Genomic DNA, 25,795 nt, shown 5'->3' with positions numbered 1-25,795 from the left:
ACTTTAGCGTTTTGTCCTGTGGGCTCAGAAAACCAACCAGGGGCTTCTAATAAGTAATCGACGGGTTACAGATCGATGTATCCTGAAGCCTATAGAGACATATTTTGAGTCCATAAGACTGAAAGCTTTATGGACTAAAAATCCAGCCTCCAAGGACAGGTAGCAGACAAATTTACAATTTTGTTTTAAAATAAACCTTTTCCTTTAAAATGACGGGAATTTGTCTGTTCCAAGCATTGTGGTCATGCACGACACGGCTGGCTGTCTCTTCTGTATCTTACTCCTAAAGGACTGGTTGTTATTGACTTCCAATGTGAGTTCGTAGCTGTCAAATATGCTTTGATTGTGTGCAAATTAAATGGAACCCAAACACCATTAACCACTGTCAGTGTCAGGTAGTTTGTCACTGAGATGGCAAATTTAATCCATAGCTTGCGCCCATGTGTGACCTCCTTTTCTTGTAAAATGCTTTGGCACCATCTCAAGCGGAGGTTACAGGAGGCATTTAGAGAAATGAAACAATAAACACGGTGCTGCATAACTGCTCCTCTCAAAAAATCTCTATCGCTCTGTAAAAGCCGGGCCTCGTGTCCCAGCCAGACTGCCTGAATGGAGTATATGTAGAAGCATAAGATCTGCTGACATGCACCCACCGGGTCTTGTGGAAATGTGGTATGAATGGAACTTGCACATTCAGGATATCTTGTTCCACTGTGGAATATGTCAACATGAATCCATTTCTCAGCACTCTCGTGACCTGCACAAAAGGTTTTCTCAGCTTCCTTTTTACGTTTGTGAGGAAAAGGAACGTAGATCGAGGATGCGTTATCTCTGCGCTCTTGTTCTGTGATTGATTGCTTCCTGGTTGTCTGTGGCTCTGGGGGGGTGAAAAAAAGAATCATGGCCACTTAGTCATTTTTCAACTTTTATAACTTTTGAACCTTAGGCTCATTGTCAAGAGGGTTATGAAAACTTTGACATGTGTGTCTCTACGAATCTATAAAGAGGACATGTGGGGATCATGAATTATTTCTTTTTTAATTCTGCTCCCATTGTTGAGGTGCTTTCAGCTGTGGCTTTTAATTAATATTTAAATACGACTGATTAAGTTTTCATTACGGCAGGGAAAAGCTCTCATAACATGTAAACCAATCTTGAGTTTTCTCATGTTAATTCTGTGGCTGATTTGGTGTTTCTGCTTAGATGTGCAAAGTTTTTGAAAAAAGGGGAAAAAGGAAAAAGTTAACAGTCAGGATTTCCTTTGACAGCTGGGATCCTGATACAGCAATCCTTTCAGTACTGCTCAAACCTCCTGCCTCTTAGAGACTAAAACGATCAATGCAAGACGTTTGCACTCAGTGAACTTGTACTAGCAAATACATTTAGATATTTTTCCCCAGGGCATTAACAAATATTTCTTGTTGTTTGATCTGTTTTTTTTTTTTTTTTTTTTATTGTTTTGCTTAATTTCTCTTGTCAGTGCTGTGGTTAGGTTGATTAGAATGGAGCTAAGCTTGAAAGTGCATTAATCTTTCGAGTAAGAGCTCCTCTGTGGCATGACTTGATTGAAGCTTATTCACAGTATTTGCACACTAGATACAGTGTAGATACTCTTAGCTGCCTTCATTTCCCCACATCTGTATTCAGTTCTCCGGTTTTCTTTTTTTCTCCTGAAATAACATTGGGTTTCTTGAATGATTCCTTCCCTGTCAGCCTAATGAGGGGCATTAAAATGAAATACATTTTACGCTTTCACTTCCAAGTGGAGCAGAATCTGAAAGGCGTAAAGAAGCAGACATGAGAGAAGCCGCCTTTACATGATGTGCCAATGCAAACAATGGCTTGTGCCAGTGTATATGGCCGAGTGGGAAGGAGCTCCTCAGGGCACCTCGAGGCTTAGTCGTAGTGTTTATGCTGTGGGCTTCGGGTGCCATGGAGGCGCAGTTTGCTTTGCTTTTGTGAAGGGCAGCAAAGCATGGCAAGAAACTGGAGTCTTGACTGGGGAGTTCAGGGCTGTTGGAAAACAAAGTGAGGCAAGCTCTGGTAAAGCTATTAGACAGCTGTGCGCGGAGAGGTGAATTTTTTGTGGAATGTAAGCAGTCTGAGTTTTATAGGAATGCAGAGATTTCAATCTGCATCTCCTCACTGTATCTGTATCTCTTCAATCTCAATCATCTTCTGCATAAAATAAGCAACTTATGTAGACGATTTTAAATAAACAGTTTTTCTTTATTGATGCTGAATCGTACATTTGAAAAGAGACTCTGATTCAAAACCTTCCATGCAATTAGCATGTGTCTTCACTAGACACTTAATTATACTACAATCACCTCTAAGCCACAACATCATTTCTTGCTTGACTGCTAATGAAATCTTGTGAGAGATTGGAATGATTGAGCAACACAACGTGTTCAAGATCATCAGCTATTTAATCAGATCTCTGTTGCTGTCGGCAATGAATGGAATCTGATTGAAACAGCAATTATTATCATTGTAAGCCTTGAAGTCAATTTACCCAGTTCAATGATGTGACTTAGCTCATGGCTCCAAAATGATTGCACTGAGAGATACACATGTATGCTCAAAAGTGCATGCACAAGTAGTTATTTTAGGAACACGTTTGGTTTATGTCAAATGATGGATTATATTATATATATATTTATCTATTTAAAAAAAAATCTAAGATAATATTGATAGATGGCTCCACAGAATCATTTCTGGAATCTGTGTAGCACCAGGACGTGATTTTGATAGTGTTTGGCAATAAATCAGGAGTCTGTTTGAAGACTGATTGGCCAGCATGGTGCTGTTAGAAAGATGGATGTTTTAGGAAGGTTGGAAACGATATTAGAAATATTTTCTGATATTTGTTGAAGATGTTTAGCCAATCAGTTAAGCCTAAGTTGCTTACACTGTACTGGACAACTTTATACATTCTTAAAATGTGATTCAAAGAAAGGGAAAAAGCTTTGAATATATTTAAGTCTATATAAGATATAGGTTACATATATAAGACATCTTCGCTGTGGGGTCTTGCAGCATGCCACAAACTCATCTTTCCTGACCTGTAATGCATTTAAACCGCAGACTGTGTGACTTGAGACAGGTGGGGACTCTGCTGCTGCCTCAAATAGATTATTGCACAAACCCCTCCCCACCCGAAAAACCTGGTTCGTTACATCCCGGTGCCTTTGAATAACCCACCACCCTCCTGATATGCAGCTGTGACAAACATGTCTGACCCCAGTTGTCCTGACTAACATCATCAACCGCATATCTGCCCCCAGACCTAATGTGCATCTTTAAGGGAACATATAGTATCATATCTAACCAGTGGGTGGCGATGTCACTCTGAGAGCCCATTGTGGACTGGGTCCAATCATTGCAAAGCCTCTGTCGGGTCTGTTTTATTGTTCTGGTGGCAGTGCTGTGCTCCTGCGGTCATCACGACCGCCATGAGTATTTATACCCGCTGTGGCTTATGTCACATTTACAGTCATGGCTGCTCTGAGTACCACTCTGTTTTCCAGTTGACCTCAAGATTTCACGGTGTCACTAAAAAACGCTGCACATCAATGCACTACAAAGAAACAGATAATGAGATGATATCAGCAGGGCATTCAATGGCCATTCTCCTGATGTGTATTCTTTCTCTTGTTCTTCAAAGCTTTGTCTCACTCGGAGTGTTTACCAGAGCGTGTCACCTCACATGGGTCTATTTTTAGCAGGGGAGAACTGTGCTGTAGTATGTGTCCCTGATGGGTGGAGCTAACGTTAAGAGCTTTGGAGAAATACAGTATCTGGTAATGGAGTGAGCTGAAAGGGGAAATATTGTTACTGGACAAAGGGGGCCTGCTTCTAATAATGGTTACAGCACAAAAGACACCACCTCTATTTATATTTTAACTGAGAGGGAGAGGGCATCTTCAAGCAGACAAGATTATTTTGAAGTGATGTGTTAGTGTAGTTCTTTTTTCTTTTTTTTTTTTTGCGATTTTATTCTAGTGCAGACACAAAAAAGAGTACAAAAGCATGTGGCTGGTTTTATATAGTAAAGATTTGTTTTGGTTATCAGTGTCGTCTTGTGACCTGTGCCCGACTGCTGATCACAAGTTTCCTCCATTCATATTTCAAAGCTAGAGACTCCACCTGACCTGCATGTCTTTAAAATGTAAGAAGAAACCAGAGGACACCCACACAAACACAAAGAGACCAAAGAAAAACTCTAACCAAGAAGAAGTAAACCTTAGACCTTCTTTCCTTGTACGAGCAGGCCCAAAGTCATTAAATTGTTCTCAGCATGCTGGCACATTTGTAATTTAGATCAGTGCATTTTTGGAAAAAGCCACTGTTGAAATATTTTTTTTGAAACCACTATCATCTTTGCCCACATGTGATGCTATAGGCAGGAGCGTAGCATAAAACTGCATGCAGCACAAATGGATCCTAAACTTCTGGCTCATGCTTTAAAAATTACCTGCCTGCACTGCTTCATTTTTTACATATTTAAACTCGTGCATTCATTCAGTTGTTCGTGGATTAAGGCTAAGCAATCTGTTGGAGCATTTATTTGGCTGTGCATCGTGACCTCCTAGCTAACTGTTCCTCCCTGCATCCATCCTTAATGATAATCTAAGGTAAAGTGGTATGAATATTCTCATGTAAATAAACAAGGAAGTGAATATTTTTGAAAAATGTCCCACTAAAGCTTCGAAGAATAATGAAGCAAGCCTGCTTTTTCACCAGGATTTTGTTTACTCTTGCTACTGGTCAGCCTGTCGCCAGACAATTTTCAGTAAGAGTTCAAAAGAATCTCACAATGTACTTATAGTTAGAGGAAAGGATATGGTAAATTAAAAAGTCATCTCTCCCAAAACCTTCAGTTTTTGTTTGCATCTGGATGCATTACTGCAACAATATGCAAACAGGGAAAAAGAAAAGCCTCACAGACATCACTTGCCACTGATGATCTTTGATCATTCCCATAGGATCCCACAGGCAACACATCTGCTCCAGCTTTGCTGCCAGGATGTGATGAACAGATTCTGCATATCCTTTAATTACTTCTATTTCAGCTCTATTTAAACATCTGCTGCCAGTCCCTCCTTATGCACAGAAATTCTTTGTTCCTGAGAATTTACAGAGGAATGATGTGTTTTTTGTTTTGTTTTTTGTTTGTTTTTTTGCCCCCTATACAAAGTTCTCTGTGTTCACAAAACTATCCCAGGCCACTACATCTCATTTAGTATGCTGTTGTATCAAACTATGACATCAGCCTGTTCTAATTGTTTCCAGACCAGGCGAAGGCTGAGTTTTCATTTTATTTTCCGTTTCTTAGCGCAGGTCTCAGTCGCTCAGCATCCAGCAAAAGCAGATAATGAGTAACGATGCATGATGTCATGTAGACAGAGCACCGTCTGCCAAACTTGTGACCAAGTTTCCAGGAAGATATCACTTTCCCCCCCTGTCGTTTCTTTTGCTTTCTTTTCTTCTGCTCTGCCTTTTTTCATTCTCTTTGCAGTTGGAAAGTCCGTGTTTTTTCTTTGCCTGATACTCGGGTACTACATCTGTGGGAAGCATTTGATAAAGCTGTAGGTATGTTGACCGCTTGGGGCCTGTTGGGACTGGTCCCCTGTTTTCTGCAGTTAGCTTTCTTTTTACTCTGAGACAAGAAAGGGAAGGAAACAAAGGGAGGGTTTGGATTTGGAGGAGAGTGATAGAGTAGGAGCTGAAATGCAGAGAGACCATATGTATTGAGTTGGAGAAATACAGTTTTATGAGCGGAGAGTGGGCCTCTGCTTGGAATTCTCAATGACATCATTTTGGAGTAAAGCGTTGTGCAGCCAGGGCTCGGGAGATGGAGTGGGCCTTCACCAGACGGGACGACTAGACTGGGTTGTAACACTAGAGGAGGAGAGAGACGTGGAGGCAGGCAGACAGGGAACATTACACAGGACAGCTAGGTTTGTGAAAACTTTTACAGCCCAGTTTTACCTGGAATACCTCTAATTAGATCATTTCAGCATAACCCTCCTTGATGCCTAAACTGACGTTACCCCTGTGCCCCATGATGAAACAGTCATAATATACTTGAGGTTGATACGCATCGTGCGCTCGCCTTCAAAATGAGACCACAATATTACTTCATATCGCAGTCAAAAACAAATAAACTCTAGTTAGCGGCTCCCTGTGGTCCACTGTGGGGGGAAGAGAAAACAAAGCATCTGCTGGGGCAAATATCTAAAATCATGCACATATTTCCAAACTAAATGCCTGCATCTGTGTTTGTGTCTTGGGTGAAGTGTGACAAAATGATTCAGTAATGAGGATGTCAGATTTATTACAGGGAGGTCTTAAATTGCTTTTGTTCCCATTTTTGTTTATGGTGTGTTTGCGTGATAGGTGAGTTCTGTAAGTTGAGTCAACTATCTTGCAGCTCCATAAGGCATTAGCAGCTGTAGCCGCCACAGTACGGGTCAAGGTCTCAAACTGAAATAGACCAGTTGGCCGGTTACTGTCTGTCTGCTTGCCTTTCTACACATACTCATTGTAACTGAGTCACACGTTGCAAGTAAGTCTCCCCTGCTGTGATCCATGACACATGTTGAGATACACTTGCTTTTTCTCCTTAAGTAACCCTTTCTTATGCTTTTGTCTCTCATTCTGCATCTTTCATTTGAAGCCTCAGATGAAAACAGTTCGGACAAGGTGATCATTTTAGGGGTTCAAGTCTGTAATTAGAAGAATTCAGGATCCCTCTCTTTTACAGACTGGTGTGGACGCCTCTGTGGATGATTGGTGTCCCTGTAAACTGGCTCCATGTGGGAGTCATTCTCCTCCGTTTCCTGTGCCTGTTGTCATTAGATAGAAAATACCTTTGGCTTGGGGGCAGTTTACTCCAACCCCCTTTTCTCAGAGGGGTGATTAGTCTCTGCCCTGTCTCAACAACACTGTGAAGTCCAGAGACAAGACACCATCACAGTTTGTGTGTTTGGGGCTTGGTGAGGTTTGCGCTGATGGTGCAGTACGAGGGGAATTTCATGCAGTGTGTAACACTATCCATGAAGAAGTGTTTGTTACAAGGCGAGTGAAAATTGAAGACATAAAGATACACAGCTTCTATTGTGTATCTGTTGTGATTTTCTGCAGCGAAAGACACCGAATCTGTAGCCCTTTTCTTAGTGCACATCTTAACAGTCACTGCTCAGCCCTGAAAGGCTCTATTAATAGAGGCGCTCTCTTTTATTTGCAGTCGCTACCAAGTCAGTCCTTTTCCTTTTGTGTAAAAAGAGCTAACAAAAGATCCTGACATTCAAACACTCCAAACCCTGTTTCCTTCAACCACTCTCTTTTTTTTTTCTCCTCATACTTTATTGTTTACCCATTTCTCTCTGTTCCATCTCACTCCTATTTTTCTACTATACCTATATGCACTTAACTCAGCTGCCACTCTCTTACCCTCCCTCCTGGCTTTTTTTTTTTTTTTTTTTTAGTGCATTGGTTTATCTTTTATTCCCAGCTGTCACTCTCTGTCTCTCCTTTTCATGTCTTTACACTTTGATAGCGTGCCTGAAAAACATGACTTTCTTTTCCACGTCGCCTCCTCTCTGGTCATGTGTGTCCCTTTCTTGCATGATAAGTGTTTCATCTCCATCTCTCTCTCTTCCTGCCCAGCTACAAAGCCTCCACACTTTCACACCCCCTTCCCAGCACCCCGCCCTCTTCCATACCGCTCGGGCCCTGGCAGAAACTCACACTCCCCTGTCTCATAGCCTCCACCCCCCTTATACTCCTACCAGCCCCGCGCACTGACGACAGAGAGGAAGAAAGAGAAAAAGAAAGGGCTCCATTTGACTGTCAAAGATTGCAGACTGCCACTTAGTACTGACCATGCACGCCTACCATCTATAGGAAACTGCTATCACAAGGCAACGAAATGAAAACGTCTGTAAGTGGCAGAGATCTACAAGCTGTAGCAGATGGCAGTTTTGAGTTGTGTCTGTCTTTTAGAGGAGCCTTTTAGGGAGCACTGGGGACTGGTGGGAGATCTGCTAATGTTTGGAGTACATCTTCTTACAAGTGCTGGCCAGCATGTGGTGTTTGCAGTGTAATTCAGAGAAGACCCAGTCACTGCTGGAGCTGGAGCTGAATAGCTGGTAAGAGTAATAGGAGAGTGTACACTGTGCTTGATTTAATGTGTGAGTGTGTGTGTTGTCATTGAATGAGGATACACCTGGCTGCTAACCCTCATAAGCCTGTGTTTAATAAACACTGGAGAGGAAGAGAGCTGCTATGAGTTTGAATCATTCACCGTGTTCCAGGACTCCATTTATGATTTCACACGATCCTCTTATAATGACGGCAGTAATGTAAAGCTTTGCACTTTAAATGACTGACTTTTAAAGTGTTGTCTGCATTTCCAGCTCTGACTCCATTCTAATTAAAAACAGATCATGCCCTCTCTGTGCGTCATTGTATGCCTGTGCTATCATAATGTTTAGTCTTACTGTACAGAATCCATCTGAGTTGGATTGTTCCCCCTCCGCTCCGTTGAAGGGCATTCCTGTGGTGTGTCGTGGCCCTCCCACTTACTTGGCCACGGCTGTGTGCTCTTTCATAGCTCTGTCTTCAAGGGCAGGTGCTGAGCGTAGTGCTGGAGGACAGCTTAATGATTCATCACTGAAAGATAATGACAGTGGCTCAGTTGTTGTTGTTTTTGTTGTTGCTGAATCTTGACATGAGGGGGGAGGATGGATGATCAGACAGAACCAGGACTGTTAGTTACTGCGTGAGAGTAATATTGACTTTAGATTTCCTTAAGCAACAAGTCATTCAGTGGCATGTACAAACCATCAAATTACTCATCATACTGGCAGTGGCATATGTTTCAGTTTGCTACTGTATACTTTTTTTTCATTATTGTGTGGACATTAAGTGGCACCTGATGAATGATTGCATACCTGTAATCAGCAAGCTTGATGCAAATAGAGAGGAACTTGAAGATTGTCCTCCACCAAGGCAATACCCAATTCAGCTTAGTTATCAAAAGGCTCTGCCTCAGCTCTCTCCTTGGCAGAGAAATGAAAAGCTGCTTTTCCGGTATTAATAGGAATTTTACTGTTGCTAATTATCCTCAATTGGCTATGGTTGTAGTTTTCAAAACAAAGGAAAAATGTGCTTGCACTGCAAAAACTCAAAATCTTACCAAGTATATTTGTCTTATTTCTAGTCAAAATTATCTCATTACACTTAAAATAAGACACAATCAGCTACAGGGCAACATTTCAGTAAGCTAAAGGAACTTGTTTCAAGACAGTGAATCTTGAAACTAGAGAAAAACTAGAGATTTTTCATTTGTTCCACTGGCAGATTTTTTCACTTAATACAAGATATTTTAGCTTAAAATAAGTGAAAAAATCTGCCAGTGGAACAAGTGAAAAATCTCTAGTTTTTCTCTAGTTTCAAGATTCACTGTCTTGAAACAAGTTCCTTTAGCTTACTGAAATGTTGCCCTGTAGCTGATTGTGTCTTATTTTAAGTGTAATGAGATAATTTTGACTAGAAATAAGACAAATATACTTGGTAAGATTTTGAGTTTTTGCAGTGTGTTTTCTCGGGTATAGCTATTTAATACCCTTGGTTCTGATAACATTAGATGCCAAATGGCAGTCTGAAATATATAAAGACAGTCAGATCCTAAAACTCTCATTCTGAATGATACAACTTACAGTAGTTGACAGCCACGAGGCTTATGAGACTCCAGTTGACTATATACTGTCTGCTGCAAACTGTCAGGAGCATTACTGTCAGTCTGCTGGCCAGAGCAGCGTTCCAGCTCGTAGCTTTGTCCAACTGTAAATTCCCAACTTGCGTGTGTGTGTGTGTGTGTGTGTGTGTGTGTGTGTTTAGAGCAGCTAAAAAAGTAATTCATTAGTCCAATTATTGGTACTGAAATGACATATAGTGTTTTCTGGCAATTCGAGCTTTTAATGCTGGGCTTCATCATTATGCCTCTGTGTGGTCTGCGAGACCTTTTACCTGAAAAGTTTATTCCATCACATCTGTGTGCAGTGAGATCTGGTGTGTGCATCTGTATTTATGAGCTCTCTGAGTTGCTTTCAAAAGAGGGAAAAACATCTGCTTTTGTTGTGCTTGGAGCGCATGCTGTCACTGCATGTGGGGTGTGCGGTGCGGTATGGAAGCGCTGTTTCGTTTTATTAGAAGGGTCACTTCACAGCCTCTGTTCAGATACACACATAAAGAAATATATTTCTATAAATGGTAAGGTCCTACAAAGAAGCTACAGAAGAAAAGTAACTTTTTTTAAATCAGATTTGACCTTCCTCTGTAACTTTACAGGTACTGTCATTTAATATATAACAATGTCTAGATTGTTCCCCAGCAACAATGTTTTCAAACATACATGAGTCTTTTCTCTGCACATGCTAACACTTTAAGAAACTCCCCCATGAGCTTGCTTGGTTTCAATGAAATCTCACTACATTACTTACATGTTTTTAAAGTTGGAAAAATGGCAAAAGTGAGGCCTTGAATGCAATGCTAGTAGAAATATTTTTTCTATGTGTGTATCGCTTTAGTGTTTACAACTGAGTTATGTTTTAGAGTGGTAAACTTCTCTGTGACGTTGCTTGGAAGTTGCGCTAGTTACACACTGCAGCAGTCTCTTCCTTTCTAACTCCAGCCTGTACTTCATTAGCCTTCTGCTATTCCCAGAACTCCTGTAGATGTGACTCCTCTTTTCCGGGATGGAGGAATGTTTCTCCCTCAGGTCCGACTGATGGTACGGGTTGAGGCCTGGGCAGGGGCCTCGGCCTGTTTGTTCAGGATGTGTTTGGAGGAAAGAGAGATTGTCGATTCTCCCCCCACCACCCCTCCAAATCCCTGGATCCTGTGGCTGAAAATCACTGCCAGCCGTGCTGACATGCTTATCCATGCCTACATCAGAGCTCATGGAGGGGGGGGCTCCTGGTGGATAAAGAGCCAGACGGAGGGACAGTCGGGGCTAATATTGTGAGATCATATTTCAAGGCTTGTACAGTCACTATCAGGAAGTGGTGTGGCATGACATCACTGCTTCCCCCACCACTCAACATTGGGTTCCACAATGCTCACATATTAAAGTCCAAAACATGTATAAAACATTCATTTCAAAGTCATTTGGAGCCACTTGTGTCCACCGAATAATTAATATCTGACTCTGTAATAGTTCTCCCGCTCTTTTTCCCTTTTCCACCAGCCATTTAAGCTTAAAATATCAGTGCAGATCTTAAAATGATGCACTCTCTTCTTATTCCCAGCTTTTTCCCTCCATCACTGGCAGCTGACCTCGCTCTGTAGAGTTTTCACTGACTGCACAGCAGTACTTATTCTCTCTCTCTTTCTTCCATTTGCTTTCACTCAAACACTCTTTGGATGCTAGGCTGGTAAAAAGCAGAGTAGTTATTAACAAAATGTAGTAAAGAAGCTGGCTCACAGGTCTCACCCGGGGAAAATTATTACAGTTAGAGTTTTAACTTTTGCCTTAATATGTTTTTAAATTAATATAATTATTATTTTTCTTTTTAGATGTGCACTGCTGTAATTATTAACGGTGGCATGCATTTTGTGTTTTCAATGATTTCAATTAAACTCAATTCATTTTACCATCTTATTAGCATAAATTGAAATTTATTTTGGTTCATAAATAATTACAGAAGCAATTAAGCAAAACAATGAAAAGGCAATTATTCCCAACAAATTGGTACAAAAGAAAAAAATATTTAAACTGCATTACATAATGATAGCAATACTTTAGTCATCCTAAGAGCTCTGTCAGGTTACCGTTAGCAGGTAAATACTGAGATTAACATTCTAACATTTTCACATTAACAGTGCTAAGCTTAAATAACATCTACGGGGTCTAATGAAGCAGATAAGATACGCAAAGTTGACCTGATAATGGTGCTAGATGAAAATTAGGAGGATCAGTAAAGTCATTAAACTCACTGTGTGTACAAAATGTCATTGCAAGCAACGCAAAAATTAAAATGAGTTGAGCCACCGACCCAAAAATGGACATTGGTGCTGGTTTGGCTAAAAATGTTTGTAGACTTTGATTACAAACCATCATTTTGGTATTAAAAGAAAAATGAAGCCAAATGAACTAACAAAGTCTATGTCAGAGAAATGTCACATTTGTTAAATGCCCACTCCTCCTGACTAATGTCCAAATCCCTTGTGTCATCATAACGTTAATTCTTCATTTATCTCAAATGAAGAAATAAAAAAACAATGACTGCCACCTGCAAGCACACAGTGACAGCACACACAGTGTAATTTTTAACTCCAGGGATGACAGCTTTGACAGATGGTTGGGAACTTTTATCCCAGCTGTGATTATGCAATGAAGTATGATCTTGAATGTGTTTTGCTAGGTACTAGCGTTGTTCCAGCTATGTAAAGGGCAAGTCTGGCTCTGTTGCTGTGCACTGGTCCATACTAAAACACTATGTGTATTTTCTACCCTGAGGGGAGTTGGTAAGCATTTACTTAGCTTGACGTTTCACTGTCTGACTGTGGGTTTGGCTGACCTTGAATGGCTCACCTCCACTCCCTCATAAGTTTACTGGCCATTTTACTAGATACATCTTGCTAATACTTGTTTGAAGCTCCTTTTGCCTTCAGAAATGCCTTAAATATTTGTGCCACAGATACAGCGAAGTGCTGGAGACACCCTCAGAGATTTTGGTCCTTATTGACGTGTTAACACCACACAGTTGCTGCAGAATTGTGAGCTGCAAAACCATGAAGTGGATCTCCTGTTCCACCACATCTCAAATATGCTCTATTGGTTTAAGATTTAGTGACGATGGAGGCCATTTGAGTACAGTAAACTCATTGTTATGTTTAAGAAACCAGCTTGAGATGATTTGAGCTTTGTGACGTGACACATTAAGCAGCCATCAAAGATGGGTACACTGTGGTCATAAAGGGATGGGCGTGATCAGCCCATTAGTTTGGTAAGCTGTGGTGATTTAACAATGCTCAGTTAAGAAATATCCCCTGTGAAATACCAGTGTGAACCATTGATACAAGAAAGAATGGATCCATGCTTTCATGGTGTTAACACCCCTACCGTCTGAATGACCCTCAAACCAGGCACAATTTTTCCACCCATCTCTTTTCTACTTTTGGTGAGGTCATGCAAATTGTAACCTCAGTCTCCTGACAGGAGAGTTGGCTGACAAGAGTAATACCAGTGTGGTCATCTGGTGCTGTAGCCCATCTGCTTCAAGGTTTGTTGTCTAAGTTGTTCAGAGATGCTCTTCTACGTAACTTGGTTGTAATAAGTAAAAATTTTAGTTACTTTCCCCCTCCTGTCAGCTTGAAGCAGTCTGACCCTTGCTGGATAGTTTTTCCTTTTCAGTTCTCTGTAAATCATAAAGATGGTTGAAAATCCCGGTAGATCAACATTTTATGAAATACTCAGACCAGCCTGTTCGGCACCAACAACCATCCCACGTTCAAAGTCACTTAAATCCCCTTTCTTCCTCATTGTGATACTTAGTTTGAAATTCAAGAGGTTATCTTGGCAGTGTCTGCATGCCTATGGGTGTAGTTATGAAAGTGTTCTATGAGTGTGTTCTTTCCACTTGCATCCAAATGCCATCTTAGTTTGTGGAATTAGGCTGAGTATTTTTGGGATTGTGCTTTTCCTAAAAATTATTAATGATGGTTTGGCAGCCAAGTGCAATCTGTTTTAATATTTCACTCTAAAATCTTTAGTTGAAAAGCAGTAGTGCTTTTTTGGAGGGGGGCGTTATTCTCCAAAGCATTTGTGTTGATCTGAAAACTAAGCTGCCTGAAGCCTTTGCAAACATCCATGACTCATATGTTAATCACTAATAATGACTTGCCTTAAGCCTTGCAAGTGTAGTTATTGCAATTTTGAAAACATTTTCAATTTCTGTTGCACTTTCTCTGTTAATCACAAATCTAGGGACATCAAAAGACATGCTGTGGGTTGTAAATCCAGTTCAAATTTCCTAAATGACAAGTATAAACTCAGCTGAGGCAGATATTACATCTGAGCCTCGCTGTCTTTTATTAACCATAAAATCCTCGTGCTGAGCGGGGTTGCTCGGAAGTCACAAAAAGAGTTTACACTTATATTACAGTACATTTGCCATCTGAACTCCTGAACCAAATTCAGTTCCACTTTTTCGCTTGTGCTCTTTGCTGTGTTTGACAGGCTGTTGCCGAATGTTGATTTCAGGCAGTCCAATAAAGGAAGTAGATGTGTACGCTGCATGGGTGTGTCAAGTCACAGTTCAAACACATTAGGCTGACAGTGAACTGTGCATTAATCGTATCAGAGGAGAAGGGAAGAAATGTTAGTTGGTGTGATGATAGTTACAGAGCGGGTCGGCACCTCTGAAAGGCATTTCTGTTTTTTGACTGAGGGATCACTGAAGTTATATTTACTCACTCTTCTCCAAACTGGACTTTGTAACGAGAATTGGAACAGAGTGTCGTCGCTACTGCGAATATGATGTAATTCTCTTGGGCCACTGATTGGCCCCTGAGCTGACATAAACCTGGATTTCCTGGAGGATTCTGTGTACTCTGGACTTCATTTGACAGAAAGAATGGTGGACAAGATATGGAGGAAGAGTTGGCATTTTATTGAAAATAGACGGTCTCTTCGTAAGAGGCAGACCTCTAGTGTGGTAGAATGTAAGAGTGAGTGAGTAATCGCTTGTTTTTTGTTCCTTTCTCAGTATTTGTAAAGGAAGCAATTGCACAAGGACTGTGTTACTGCAAATGTATTTTATTTTAGGAGCGGTTACGTGTCTTTTGTGTCTCCTAAATGTGGTACAGCAAAAACTATGACACACTAGTAATTTCTTCTGCGAAATCTATTAGCATCAGACAGCTTTGAATTTAATTAAGTGTGGTTTATGCAGTATGTCAGGATCGCATGCCCCAGAAAAGGCTATATTCATTCACACCCATGCTATTGTGCAATACCATATTTCTAATACCATACTTAATTGTATATAATGGATATTTAACTTAAGCTACTCTTTGTTAAGGCATTTTGGGATTGAACTAACCTGATAATATTTAAATCCAGTACTGCCTCAGAGATTTTTCTTTCCTTCTACCGTCTCTAATCATCCATCCATCTCTTTCCTGTCTTTGTAGTGTGGAAGGGGATGCACGGCCCAGTGATAGTGGCCCTTCCTTGGATGGGGGAGCCAGCTATGGCCAGGGTCCCGTGACCCACGGCTCAGCCATCAGCCCCGACCGATTTGACAGCCCACTTTACAGCCACGGGGTCCAGCCTGGGCCTCAGAGGCCCCGACGACCCAAGCTCCAGCACTCACAGTCCATCCTCCGTAAGCAGGCTGAGGAGGAGGCCATCAAGCGGTCCCGATCGCTCTCTGAGAGCTATGAGCTCTCTGCTGACCTCCAGGATAAACAGGTAAAAGACTGTTTTTGACAGAAATTCAAAGAGTCACATGATATCTGTTTTTAAAAAATCATATATTTTGAATCTTTTCTTGTCAGAAAGCTAGCTGTGTAAAGAACACTTTGTTAGCTTCTAACAGGACATCCACGATGATGACTTTATAGACCATCTGCAGCTAAGAAAACCAATTAAGTAACCCATGAGTCTTACAGTTAATTTACTTGTGTTTTTGTTAGGTGGAGATGCTAGAGCGCAAATATGGTGGACGATTCATAACTCGACATGCAGCTCGAACCATTCAGACGGCGTTCCGCCAGTATCAGATGAACAAGAACTTTGAACGTCTCAGGAGTTCTATGTCAGAGAACCGTATGTCCAGACGCATTGTACTTTCTAACATGAGGATGCAGCTCTCATTTGAGGGCCCCGAAAAAGTCCACAGCTCATACTTTGAGGGGAGGCAGGTGTCCATGACGGAGGACGGCACCCCGCTGTCCATGGTGCAGTCAGAATGCGGAGATATAGAGGTTCACCAGCAGGCCAACATGGCACACCCTCCACCTCAGGGTGACCTTACAGATGCCATCACAGAGCTGGAGGACGCCTTTTCAAGACAAGTCAAGTCTCTGGCTGAGTCGATAGATGATGCTCTGAACTGTCGCAGCCTTCAGGGGGATGAGGGTCCTGACCCAGAGGCTATCGGCTGCTCCGAGAGACAGGGGGATGTGCAGTATCAGGTGAAGTCCCACCATAGGGCAGCTGGACGGATGCGCGATGAAACGATGGCGTCTTATAGCGATGTTACTCTGTTCATCGATGAGGAGGACATGTCCCCTTCTATTGCCTTGTCCAGGTCAGGGGACCAGCCCTCCAGCACAGAATCAGACTTACGGTTGCGGTCAGTTAACTCCTCTCAAGAATACTGGCCTATTGACCCCAAAGATGAGGGTCGTGACACAGACACAAGCTGCCGCAGCACTCCTTCTCTAGAGTGCCAAGAGCAGCGTCTTAGAATGGACCATCTTCCTCTGTTGACCATAGAACCTCCTAGCGATAGCTCCGCAGAGCTCAGCGACCGGTCAGAGCGGAGCACTGTCAAACGGCCACCTGTGTATGAACCTCACGGCCACATTGTAACATCGTCCCAAGCAAGCCCCAAACACATTTCCCACGGGCCCCCACCACGAGCTCCCTCCCGTGACGACGACGCGCCTCTTCGCCACCGCCACAGACAGTTAGAAAGCCACTTGGCTATCAACGGCTCAGCTAACAGACAGAGCAAGTCAGAGTCCGATTTCTCAGATGGGGACAATGACAGCATCAATAGCACATCAAACTCAAATGACACCATTAACTGCAGCTCTGAGTCCTCATCAAGAGACAGCCTGCGAGAGCAGACCCTAAGTAAGCAGACCTACCACAAAGAGACTCGCAATAGCTGGGATTCGCCCATATTCAGCAATGATGTTATCCGGAAGCGACACTACCGCATCGGCCTGAATCTCTTCAACAAGTAGGTACTCTGCTCTGCTGGAGCACATGCTTGACCTGCGTTTATAGTGAAGGCTAAAAACGCATGTTGCTGCCATCACTGATGTTTCTTCTGAACTTCATAAATTTTGATCCTTTTATAGTTTTGTTTTGTTTGTTTTTTAAGTTAAAAAAATCATTAAAAAATTAATTTTATTAGGAATTAATAAAACTATTTTTAAAAGAAAAATGGAATAGAAAAAAATAATAAACCCACTCAACATAATGAAACTCATATTGAAAAGTACAAACTGTAATACCTCTATTTGTGTTTGACAAACAGCAGTTCTATTGTTTGCTTAGTAAAACTGATAAAACTAAATTGCACCATCACTGCTTTAATATTTCCAGAGATATATTTCTTTCTTAATGAAAGCCTTTCACTCATCTGTATTACTTAGATTTTATCTGACGTAACTACATGACAATAAGATGAGAGGTTTGAAGTGTGTGTGTGTTTTGTTTTTAGGCCTGTGTCAAAATTTTGGGTAATAACAGTAATATAGATGGATTTTCTAAGAACAAGATTAAGCAGCAGCATATTCTTCTTCCCAGTTTAAAAATGTGCCAGCATCTGTCCAGGAATTAAAAACAAACCATCTGGGGACATGTTGAATTTTTCAGGAAGCCAGAAAAGGGCATTCAGTATCTTACTGAGAGAGGATTCATCCCTGACACGCCAGTCGGAGTGGCTCACTTCCTGCTGCAGAGAAAGGGGCTAAGCAGGCAGATGATTGGAGAATTTCTTGGCAATCGACAGAAGCAGTTCAACAGAGATGTCTTGGAGTAAGTATCGCCACAGGAATGATCAAAAAAATATTGTTATTACTGACAGCAACATAATCCAAAGCATACTTAGTTTTGTTTTTTTAAAAAGGAGTGTGGAACATATGAAAACAGTTAAGCAATTGCTCAGAGGATTTACTCAACGAAGATCCCACAGTCTATGAGAGTGACTTATGGCACCAATATGACAAGAATTCACTGACATATCCTCCATGATAGAATCTGGGCCAAACCATCCCTGTTGAGCTACCAGTGAATGAGGATGAGCACAAAAACTGTGGCAGTCTGTGTTTTGATGTATTTGCCTTTTTTCTCTTCATCCCTCTCCTCACGTACCAGCTGTGTGGTAGACGAAATGGACTTCCAGGGCATGGAGCTCGACGAAGCCCTGAGGAAATTTCAGAACCACATCCGCGTCCAGGGTGAAGCACAGAAGGTGGAGCGGCTCATTGAGGCTTTCAGGTTGGGGTTTTATGCCGTATAAAAAACTGCAATATAAACTTTTTTTTTTATTTTTGAGAAAGTTTAGTGACCCAATCCTCCTACTGAAAATGGATTTATTTACTATGATCATTAAACCGAGCTGATTCTTAACGACCCCTGTGTATTTCATGTAGTCAAGTGCAGTAAAACATTAGCATTAGTGTTCATAATACTGAAAGCATTTTAATAAACATCATCGGTCTTCCTCACAGCTGTGTCATCTGCATAATTATTGGTTCATAAAGAGAACCCATTTACTTCTGTTTTCTTCAGGCAGTGTTGAAAACATTTCCTCACTCTGACTCGCTTGCATCGAGTTTAGAGTCTGAGTTTTGCTCTTCCTTAACATTACTTAATGCTCCCGTTTTCTATTTTTAGCCAGCGCTACTGCATCTGTAACCCAACAGTAGTGCGGCAGTTTAGGAACCCTGACACCATCTTCATCCTAGCTTTTGCAATCATCCTCCTCAACACCGACATGTACAGCCCCAACGTCAAGCCAGAGAGGAAGATGAAGCTGGAGGACTTTATCAAGAACTTAAGAGGTAACAGAAAACTGTTATTATGAAATACATGTGAAGGCATTATATATAGACCTTAACGGGGCAATAAGTGAAATTCAGCTTCAAAAATAAATTAAACCTTTCACTACAGAGGAGCAGAGTAGGTGACCAACCCTTACAATTTGAATCCTCTTTGCTTTATTAATATCTTCTCTCACTATCCTGACCTTTAAAAAGAAAAAAGAAAAAAAAATCCTTTTACTGTTGTTCTAATCCTTCAGGTGTATGTGTACGTTGACTTTCAGGTGTGGATGATGGAGAGGACATACCCCGGGAGACTCTGGTCGGCATATACGAGAGGATTCGTAAACGAGAGCTCAAAACCAACGAAGACCACGTCTCCCAGGTGCAGAAGGTTGAGAAGCTCATTGTGGGAAAGAAACCAGTAAGTTATGTGTTTTTTAATCTTTCTGTCAAGGTCACAAAAGTGTTAGTTGGATTTCTTATTTTTCATTTTTATTACAAGGCAAGACATCACAGACCAGGACATATCCTTTACCCTCTCCTACGTAGCTTATTTCAGAGAAGGAACGCTAAGATGTAGAAAAGTCTTCAGACACGCACTGGTGATTTCAACACACACAAGGCCTTTGTGAAATGTCGCACACTGCTGCAGTCTGATGAAAAATAGGCACATCCTGCCATTTTAACACAATATAATAGTTGCTATCCTTGAGCAGAGCAAAATCCATTTTTCTTTAACTGACTGGCATAAGTTGCATTGCTTTAATCCGTTGATTAGTTATTAGTCTGTTTATCTCTTTCCATACATACTGGATCAAAGTTATTATCAGATTTTGTTCTCCCATTACTCCATTCCCTTGTAGGCCTTTCTGCAGTATTCTGCAGGCAATACTGTTTCTGCCATGTGTGAAGGTTAAAGGTGTGATTAACTTACCCTCAGGGAGAGGCTTGTCTGGCATGGATGACTTTGTTTTAGTCGGTTTTCAGATGAATGGAGTCTGTTCTGCTCTGCCAGTAATAATTGAATGTATTGAAAAATGATTCCTTGTCACCATTTAGCTGCATAATTAAGGAGGACACGTAGTAAAACAGTTTAACATAAAAGGCATGCTGGAAATCCTCTCTATAATAATCAGGTCCACTAGTGCTGGCACAGGATCTGTATTCATTCCAGTATCGTTATTGATTCTTACAAATCTGAAGACAAAGAAAAATCGACGACTTTTGCACCAAACCAATAAGGTGCATGCATTTTCATAGGCATTATAATGGGAAAACTGTTAACAAGGGCAAATCCTTCTTAAGAAGGGAATATATATAATTATTTTTTTTAAGTTATAAGATGGATTAGTGAAAATAATCTCAATATACTAACTGCACCTAACATCGTCTCTGTCCTCTCTTTTTAGATTGGATCTCTCCACCATGGCCTGGGATGTGTAAGTAGATTATCTGTAAATCAGATGATCATTTATTATTCTTTGTTTCACTTTGCATCTCTGTCTCTTTAGTGATTCCTCAACATCATGCAGTTACTTTTTAAGTCAGCTTTCCAAGACTGGCAACGACTTTTCCCAGAGACATTACACTGGTTGGTGAGAGATGGACAGTTAGTGTTTTTACACTGGTGGCAGAATCAAAAGGCATAAATTTTGGGTGGCGCTAAGCCGCAGCGTTTACAAATTCTGTGCTCAGCAGGGTGTATATCACTGCGGTGTGCTTGTCACATCAATCCTTAAGGAATGAGCTATGCTAAGCTGACTTAGCACTAGTAGTGCATTCATTTGAGTGCCACGTATACTGGCTTTTTATATATGCAAGGCTACCTAAACTTTGAATGAACTCTTTTACAGTTTTCATCATTGCGCACAGTAACCTAGGTATTTAAAACAACAACAACAAAAAACCCAGAAGGTAGCCTGTCACCTGTTACTGTCAAGTTATTGAATACTCTCAAAGAGAACACCTATTGGATCAGTCTGCACAGTGTGCATTTGTACGACTGTTGGATTAATGGCTCATTACTCTTTCTTGGCATTTTTGTGGGACTTGCTACAGGAAAATAAATCACTAAACTTTGAATTCAAAAAGAAAATCCAGCAGCAGCATTCACTGTCGGACAATTTTCCCTGTGTCACGAAAAGGGTGGAGAATCCAAAACATCAGGTGGTTTTGTTATGCTAGCATGACTTCATTTGCATCCTTGCTACTACCAACAAGAATGTGTGGGGGAGGGTTGGAGAAGACTTGAGCATGGTTGCTTAAAACATGCTCCACAGCTGTGTCACCTGTCAAACTGGTGCAAAAATCCAAAGAAGCTTTCATGTAAGAATCATTTTACAGGAAGAAATGTGAAATTCTAATCCTAAATGTCTTAAACGTGTAATTAAGGTAAGTAAAGTAAAATGTTATTTATATATCACCTTTTAAGACAAAGATTAAAGCACTTCACAAAGAAATACCAAGACATTTAAAACAAAACAGACAAAAAGTCTTCGATATATAATTTTTACATATGCCTTTTTCCCCCAAAATAATGACATTTATAACAAACTAAAATGTTTTATTTCTACAGTGGCTTTTGAAAACAGAATTGGTTCACAATATTTTGCAGAATACTACCATAAATTTCCATTATGCCAAATTTATATTAGGAGAAGAAGAGTCACATTATTCATGAAAGGCAGTTCAGTTCAATTTAATACAGGCTTATTTGTATAGCCCCTAAATCACAACAGTTGCCTCAAGATGAACACTAAAGCTTTATGGGTCTATGGGTGTATATTTATGGTAAATGGCCTTACTCGCTTTACTAGTCCCTAAGGACCCCAAAGCGCTTTACATATCCAGTCATCCACCCATTCACACACCCATTCACACACACAGGTGATGGCAAGCTACATTGTAGCCACAGCTGCCCTGGGGCGCACTGACAGAGGCGAGGCTGCCGGACACTGGCGCCACCGGGCCCTCTGACCACCACCAGTAGGCAACGGGTGAAGTGTCTTGCCCAAGGACACAACGATCGAGACTGTCCAAGCTGGGCTCGAACCGGCAACCTTCCGATTACAAGGCGAACTCCTAACTCTTGAGCCACTTGAGCTATTCACGGTCACAGAGACTGTGATTTAACATAGTCACATACCAGTGCGAAAAAACTCCGTTTTTTAAATTTAATATGCATTTAATATTCCTGTTAAATCTTATGTAAGGATCTCTTATGTGTGCCATGTTTACTTAAGAGCATAATTATATGCTCAATAATAAGTGTTCGTCTTTTTTATTGTAAAATGTAAAAGGTTTTTTCGGAAAGGATACATCTGTGATTCCTTGCTCTTGGCTCCTTCAGGAGCCTCCTCTCTCCTTGTAAATTGGAGCGCTTTAGGAGTTTGAAGATCTTCCCTAATGGCAGAGGTTAACAATTTCTAGGTCACTGGAGGAAATAGGAAGTGAGGAGGCATAAGTTGGCATAATGAAAAGCGCCCAAGGGAGGAATAAATTAGTCATCTCTTGGCCATACCTTTTTCAAATTTGCAGATGGAGAATAACTTCTGTTCCTTGTTACGCAATGGACTGAGGCCATAATTACCTCTAAAGTGTTGTGCTGTTTTCCTCTGCCTTGTAGGTGTTATCGCTGCCGCACCGTAGACTGGTGTGTTACTGCCGTCTGTTTGAAGTGCCAGATCCAAACAAGCTCCAGAAGCTAGGCCTGCATCAGCGGGAGATCTTCCTGTTCAACGACCTCCTAGTGGTAAATATCGCCCTGTCCTCTCCCTTCTGCCTCCCCTCCCCTGTCCAAACCGTCCTTACAGGGTTATTTTTGTATAATTTCAGGTAACCAAGATTTTCCAAAAAAAGAAGAATTCAGTGACCTACAGCTTCAGACAGTCCTTTTCTCTATATGGGATGCAAGTCATGCTGTTTGAAAATCAGTGTAAGTTGCACTGAGAGTTTCCATTTATTATATTCCGTGCAGCATGCTAGCTGACAGTATTTACATCACACATTTTGACGTTGCACATTAACACAGGCAGCTGGAATGGGAAGTTGAACCAAATGGGCTGCGACGTTGTTTATACTCTCCAAAACTTCAGACAGAATTCACCCGATGGGTTTCGCCTCGGTTTTGATGAATGAACCTTTTGTAAATGACTCTCTCTCTTTCTCTCTCTCCGTTTCCCATTGCCCCAGATTATCCAAATGGAATCAGACTTACATCAGCGATACCAGGTGCAGACATCAAAGTGCTTATCAACTTTAATGCGCCCAACCCCCAGGACCGCAAGAAGTTTACAGATGACCTACGAGAGTCCATTGCTGAGGTCCAGGAAATGGAGAAATACAGAATAGAGTGTGAGCTGACCGTTTCCCCTCCCAACCCACCCACCCCCGTTACTCTGTCTGCTTCAGGCTGTGTAAAGTAGAAACAGAGCATGGGTCTCATTACTCAAATGCAGCAGATTTCAAGAGAGAATGTTTACAAAGTTCACAGGATGGTTACCAGAAGGGGCGGCAGATTATTGGGGACATTAAAGCGGTTTCCATTTTTACATACACGAGCAGGATGTTAAAAATTAAGCATATCAATACTGCACACCTCATAAATTTCAGGCAGCAAAGGGTGGCTTAATACGTAACAGAAAAAAAATGCATTCCATGGCCAAAGTGAGATGTAAAACCGCTGCCACTTACCTCAGTCTTTCCTTGGCTTTTTTTTTTTTTTAAATATTACAGCTGAGCTGGAGAAGCAGAAAGGGGTAGTGAGGCCCAGCATGTCGCAGAGCTCTGGCCTGAAGAAGGAAGCAGGCAATGGGAACATGAACCGGGCCAGTCTGGATGATAGCTACGCCATGGGTGAGGGCCTGAAGAGGAGTGCCCTCAGCAGCTCCCTTAGAGATCTCTCTGAAGCAGGTATAGCCAAAACATCTTTGCTTTTACTAGCTGGGAGAAGTACACTCCTTCTGTCATCCACATCTTTATGATGATATCAAGGGGATAAAAATAGCAAAATGTTGTTTCACAGCACCATACCTTCTTCTTCCCTTTAAATCCATAATCTAACACCCCCTCCCTCCCCCCTCCCCCATGACTGGATGGTTTGGTCTGGACGGTGTTTCCTGTCAGTGTTGCGCCTCTTTTGTACTCAGCATACTTTGTTTTAGAGAGACCTCAACTTTCCACAGCTCAAAGACTGAAAACGGACCTGTTTAAGAAGAGGTTTAGCAATGCAGATTTTTTCTTTTCACTGATTGATGAAACCGACAGGCAGGTGTCACCCCTGTTCATTTGGATGATTTATTATGAGCAGTTTTTTTCCCCCATTTGTGTTTTCATCATCACTTTATTTCCTGTTATTTAGCACTTTTGCATTTGTTTAATCCAAAGACATTCCTTACAATCTGTTCCGTTTTAATCAGCAATCATGTCTCATTTCCTCATCTGTATGTTTATAAACAACACCATTCTTAAGCAGCAACGAGATGAAGACTTAGTTTCTGTCTTGGTGTTAAGAATCACGTCATACCCATGAATATCAGTGTTTAACACAGCTGCTGTGTCTCTGAAGCAAGAATACATTTCATTCATTACAGATAACAGCTTTGTGAAGTTATCAGGTGATAAACTTGATAAGAAAATGAAATCCAGTCGGGGGTCTGCCTCACTTGTTGGTAATACGATATGCTTTGTTCTTATGATCACTACCTGAATGGGAAATGATAGATCAGACAGTGAAGGAGTCTGTAGCAGAAGTCCATCTGCCCTCCTGTCTCCTTTGTTTTTTCAGTGCAGGACGTGGCATGTTAGTGGGGTCACTTTGGTTAAGTGTTTTTTATTTTGTTTTGTTTTTTCCTTTCCTGCCATGTGACATTTCATGTGTATTTACTGTGTTCTGCCCATACACATCAGGTATTCTCCTGTTTATGTGTAATTATTGGTCATATATCATTGGCTGAGTGTGCCTAACGATGGCAAAAGTGCTCTGTCCACCTTCAGACCTTTATATGCCTGTACATTCCATGTGCAGCAACCACTGTATTGCTTTTGATGTCTCCTCTGCGACTGTCACCGAGACTGGCTTTCTTGCCGACACTGACCTGGATGAAAATCTGCATCTTGCGACAACATTAAAAATAAGTTGTCGAATTTCTCGGAGGAAAAATAAAAACCGATAAAAAAAAAAAAAAATCTGGGAAAATTCTGGTGAAGCAACAGTCCTGCTTGAGGTTTTTAGAAATAGCGGCTGTGTTTTGGTAAAACTTGACTGTGGACTTTTTTCCATGTTCTGTCAAGACTCGATGGTCATGGAGTCTGTATTTATTGAGATTTATGATAATACATTCAAACATCTTTAGGTATTGCTTGACTCAGCCTCCGTATTGCGATTTAAGAACAAAATAGCTGAAATTTGAACCTGAGTGAAGATGTGCCTTCCCCATAAAGAAAACCACAGTACCACCTGTCAACCACCACCTTCTCAGACCTGAATGCCCTCCCCCCTACCTGCCCATATTTGGATCTTACTCACAGTCACAATCCACTGCACTGCCCCCTATGGGACTGGTGGGCGGCCTAAACGTGTGTAGTCGATCCAGAAGTGCTGTCGATCTCTAATCTCTGGTATTGCATGTCTCGGGCAGGCAAGCGTGGGCGTCGCAGCAGTGCAGGATCACTAGACAGCAATGTGGAAGTAAGTTGGAAGCAGCTGGTATCCAAGCTATTCTCTATGTGATGATGTGCACTGTGAAACACTCAACTTTATTTTTGGTCTTACACCTTCTTTGCTTCATAGACTCAGTCCATTTGTTTGGATCATTTATTTTTCTTCCTGGGATGCCTTATAACCTGCTTGCCTCAGTTAGTGTGCATGCGTGGGTTGCCTGCCTCTGATCCTGCCCCTTTTTTGGAAGCCAGAGAATTTCCCTGATTTGGTCATGTTATATGACCAATATACACTTTACCTTCAAACAAGCATGACTCTACTAATGCCTCCTCT

The 25,795-nt window shown here is 41.4% G+C and overlaps 1 protein-coding gene across 8 annotated transcripts in view; it reads left to right on the top strand.

Annotated features, from left to right (window-relative positions):
- The window catches only part of iqsec1a (IQ motif and Sec7 domain ArfGEF 1a), a 97,430-nt gene that overhangs the window by 66,905 nt on the left and 4,730 nt on the right, over nt 1–25,795 (top strand). For 5 of the 8 annotated variants that reach the window (XM_082518086.1, XM_082518093.1, XM_082518087.1 and 2 more), the window contains 12 exons: nt 15,208–15,487; nt 15,712–16,988; nt 17,630–17,791; nt 18,131–18,253; nt 18,653–18,819; nt 19,083–19,222; nt 20,211–20,240; nt 22,427–22,552; nt 22,636–22,735; nt 22,993–23,154; nt 23,536–23,712; nt 25,440–25,489. In XM_082518086.1, coding sequence (XP_082374212.1) covers nt 15,208–15,487; nt 15,712–16,988; nt 17,630–17,791; nt 18,131–18,253; nt 18,653–18,819; nt 19,083–19,222; nt 20,211–20,240; nt 22,427–22,552; nt 22,636–22,735; nt 22,993–23,154; nt 23,536–23,712; nt 25,440–25,489 — 2,794 coding nt within the window. Of the gene's footprint in view, nt 1–7,786; nt 8,157–14,352; nt 14,747–15,207; nt 15,488–15,711; nt 16,989–17,629; nt 17,792–18,130; nt 18,254–18,652; nt 18,820–19,082; nt 19,223–20,210; nt 20,241–22,426; nt 22,553–22,635; nt 22,736–22,992; nt 23,155–23,535; nt 23,713–25,439; nt 25,490–25,795 lie in introns of those variants that run through there. The other 3 variants (XM_082518091.1, XM_082518088.1, XM_082518092.1) reach the window with 3 other exon arrangements.

The sequence above is a fragment of the Aulonocara stuartgranti genome (assembly GCF_965226115.1).
Source record: "Aulonocara stuartgranti genome assembly, chromosome: 20".
Taxonomy (NCBI): Eukaryota; Metazoa; Chordata; class Actinopteri; order Cichliformes; family Cichlidae; genus Aulonocara; species Aulonocara stuartgranti.
This window is presented reverse-complemented; position numbering and strand designations above follow the sequence as displayed.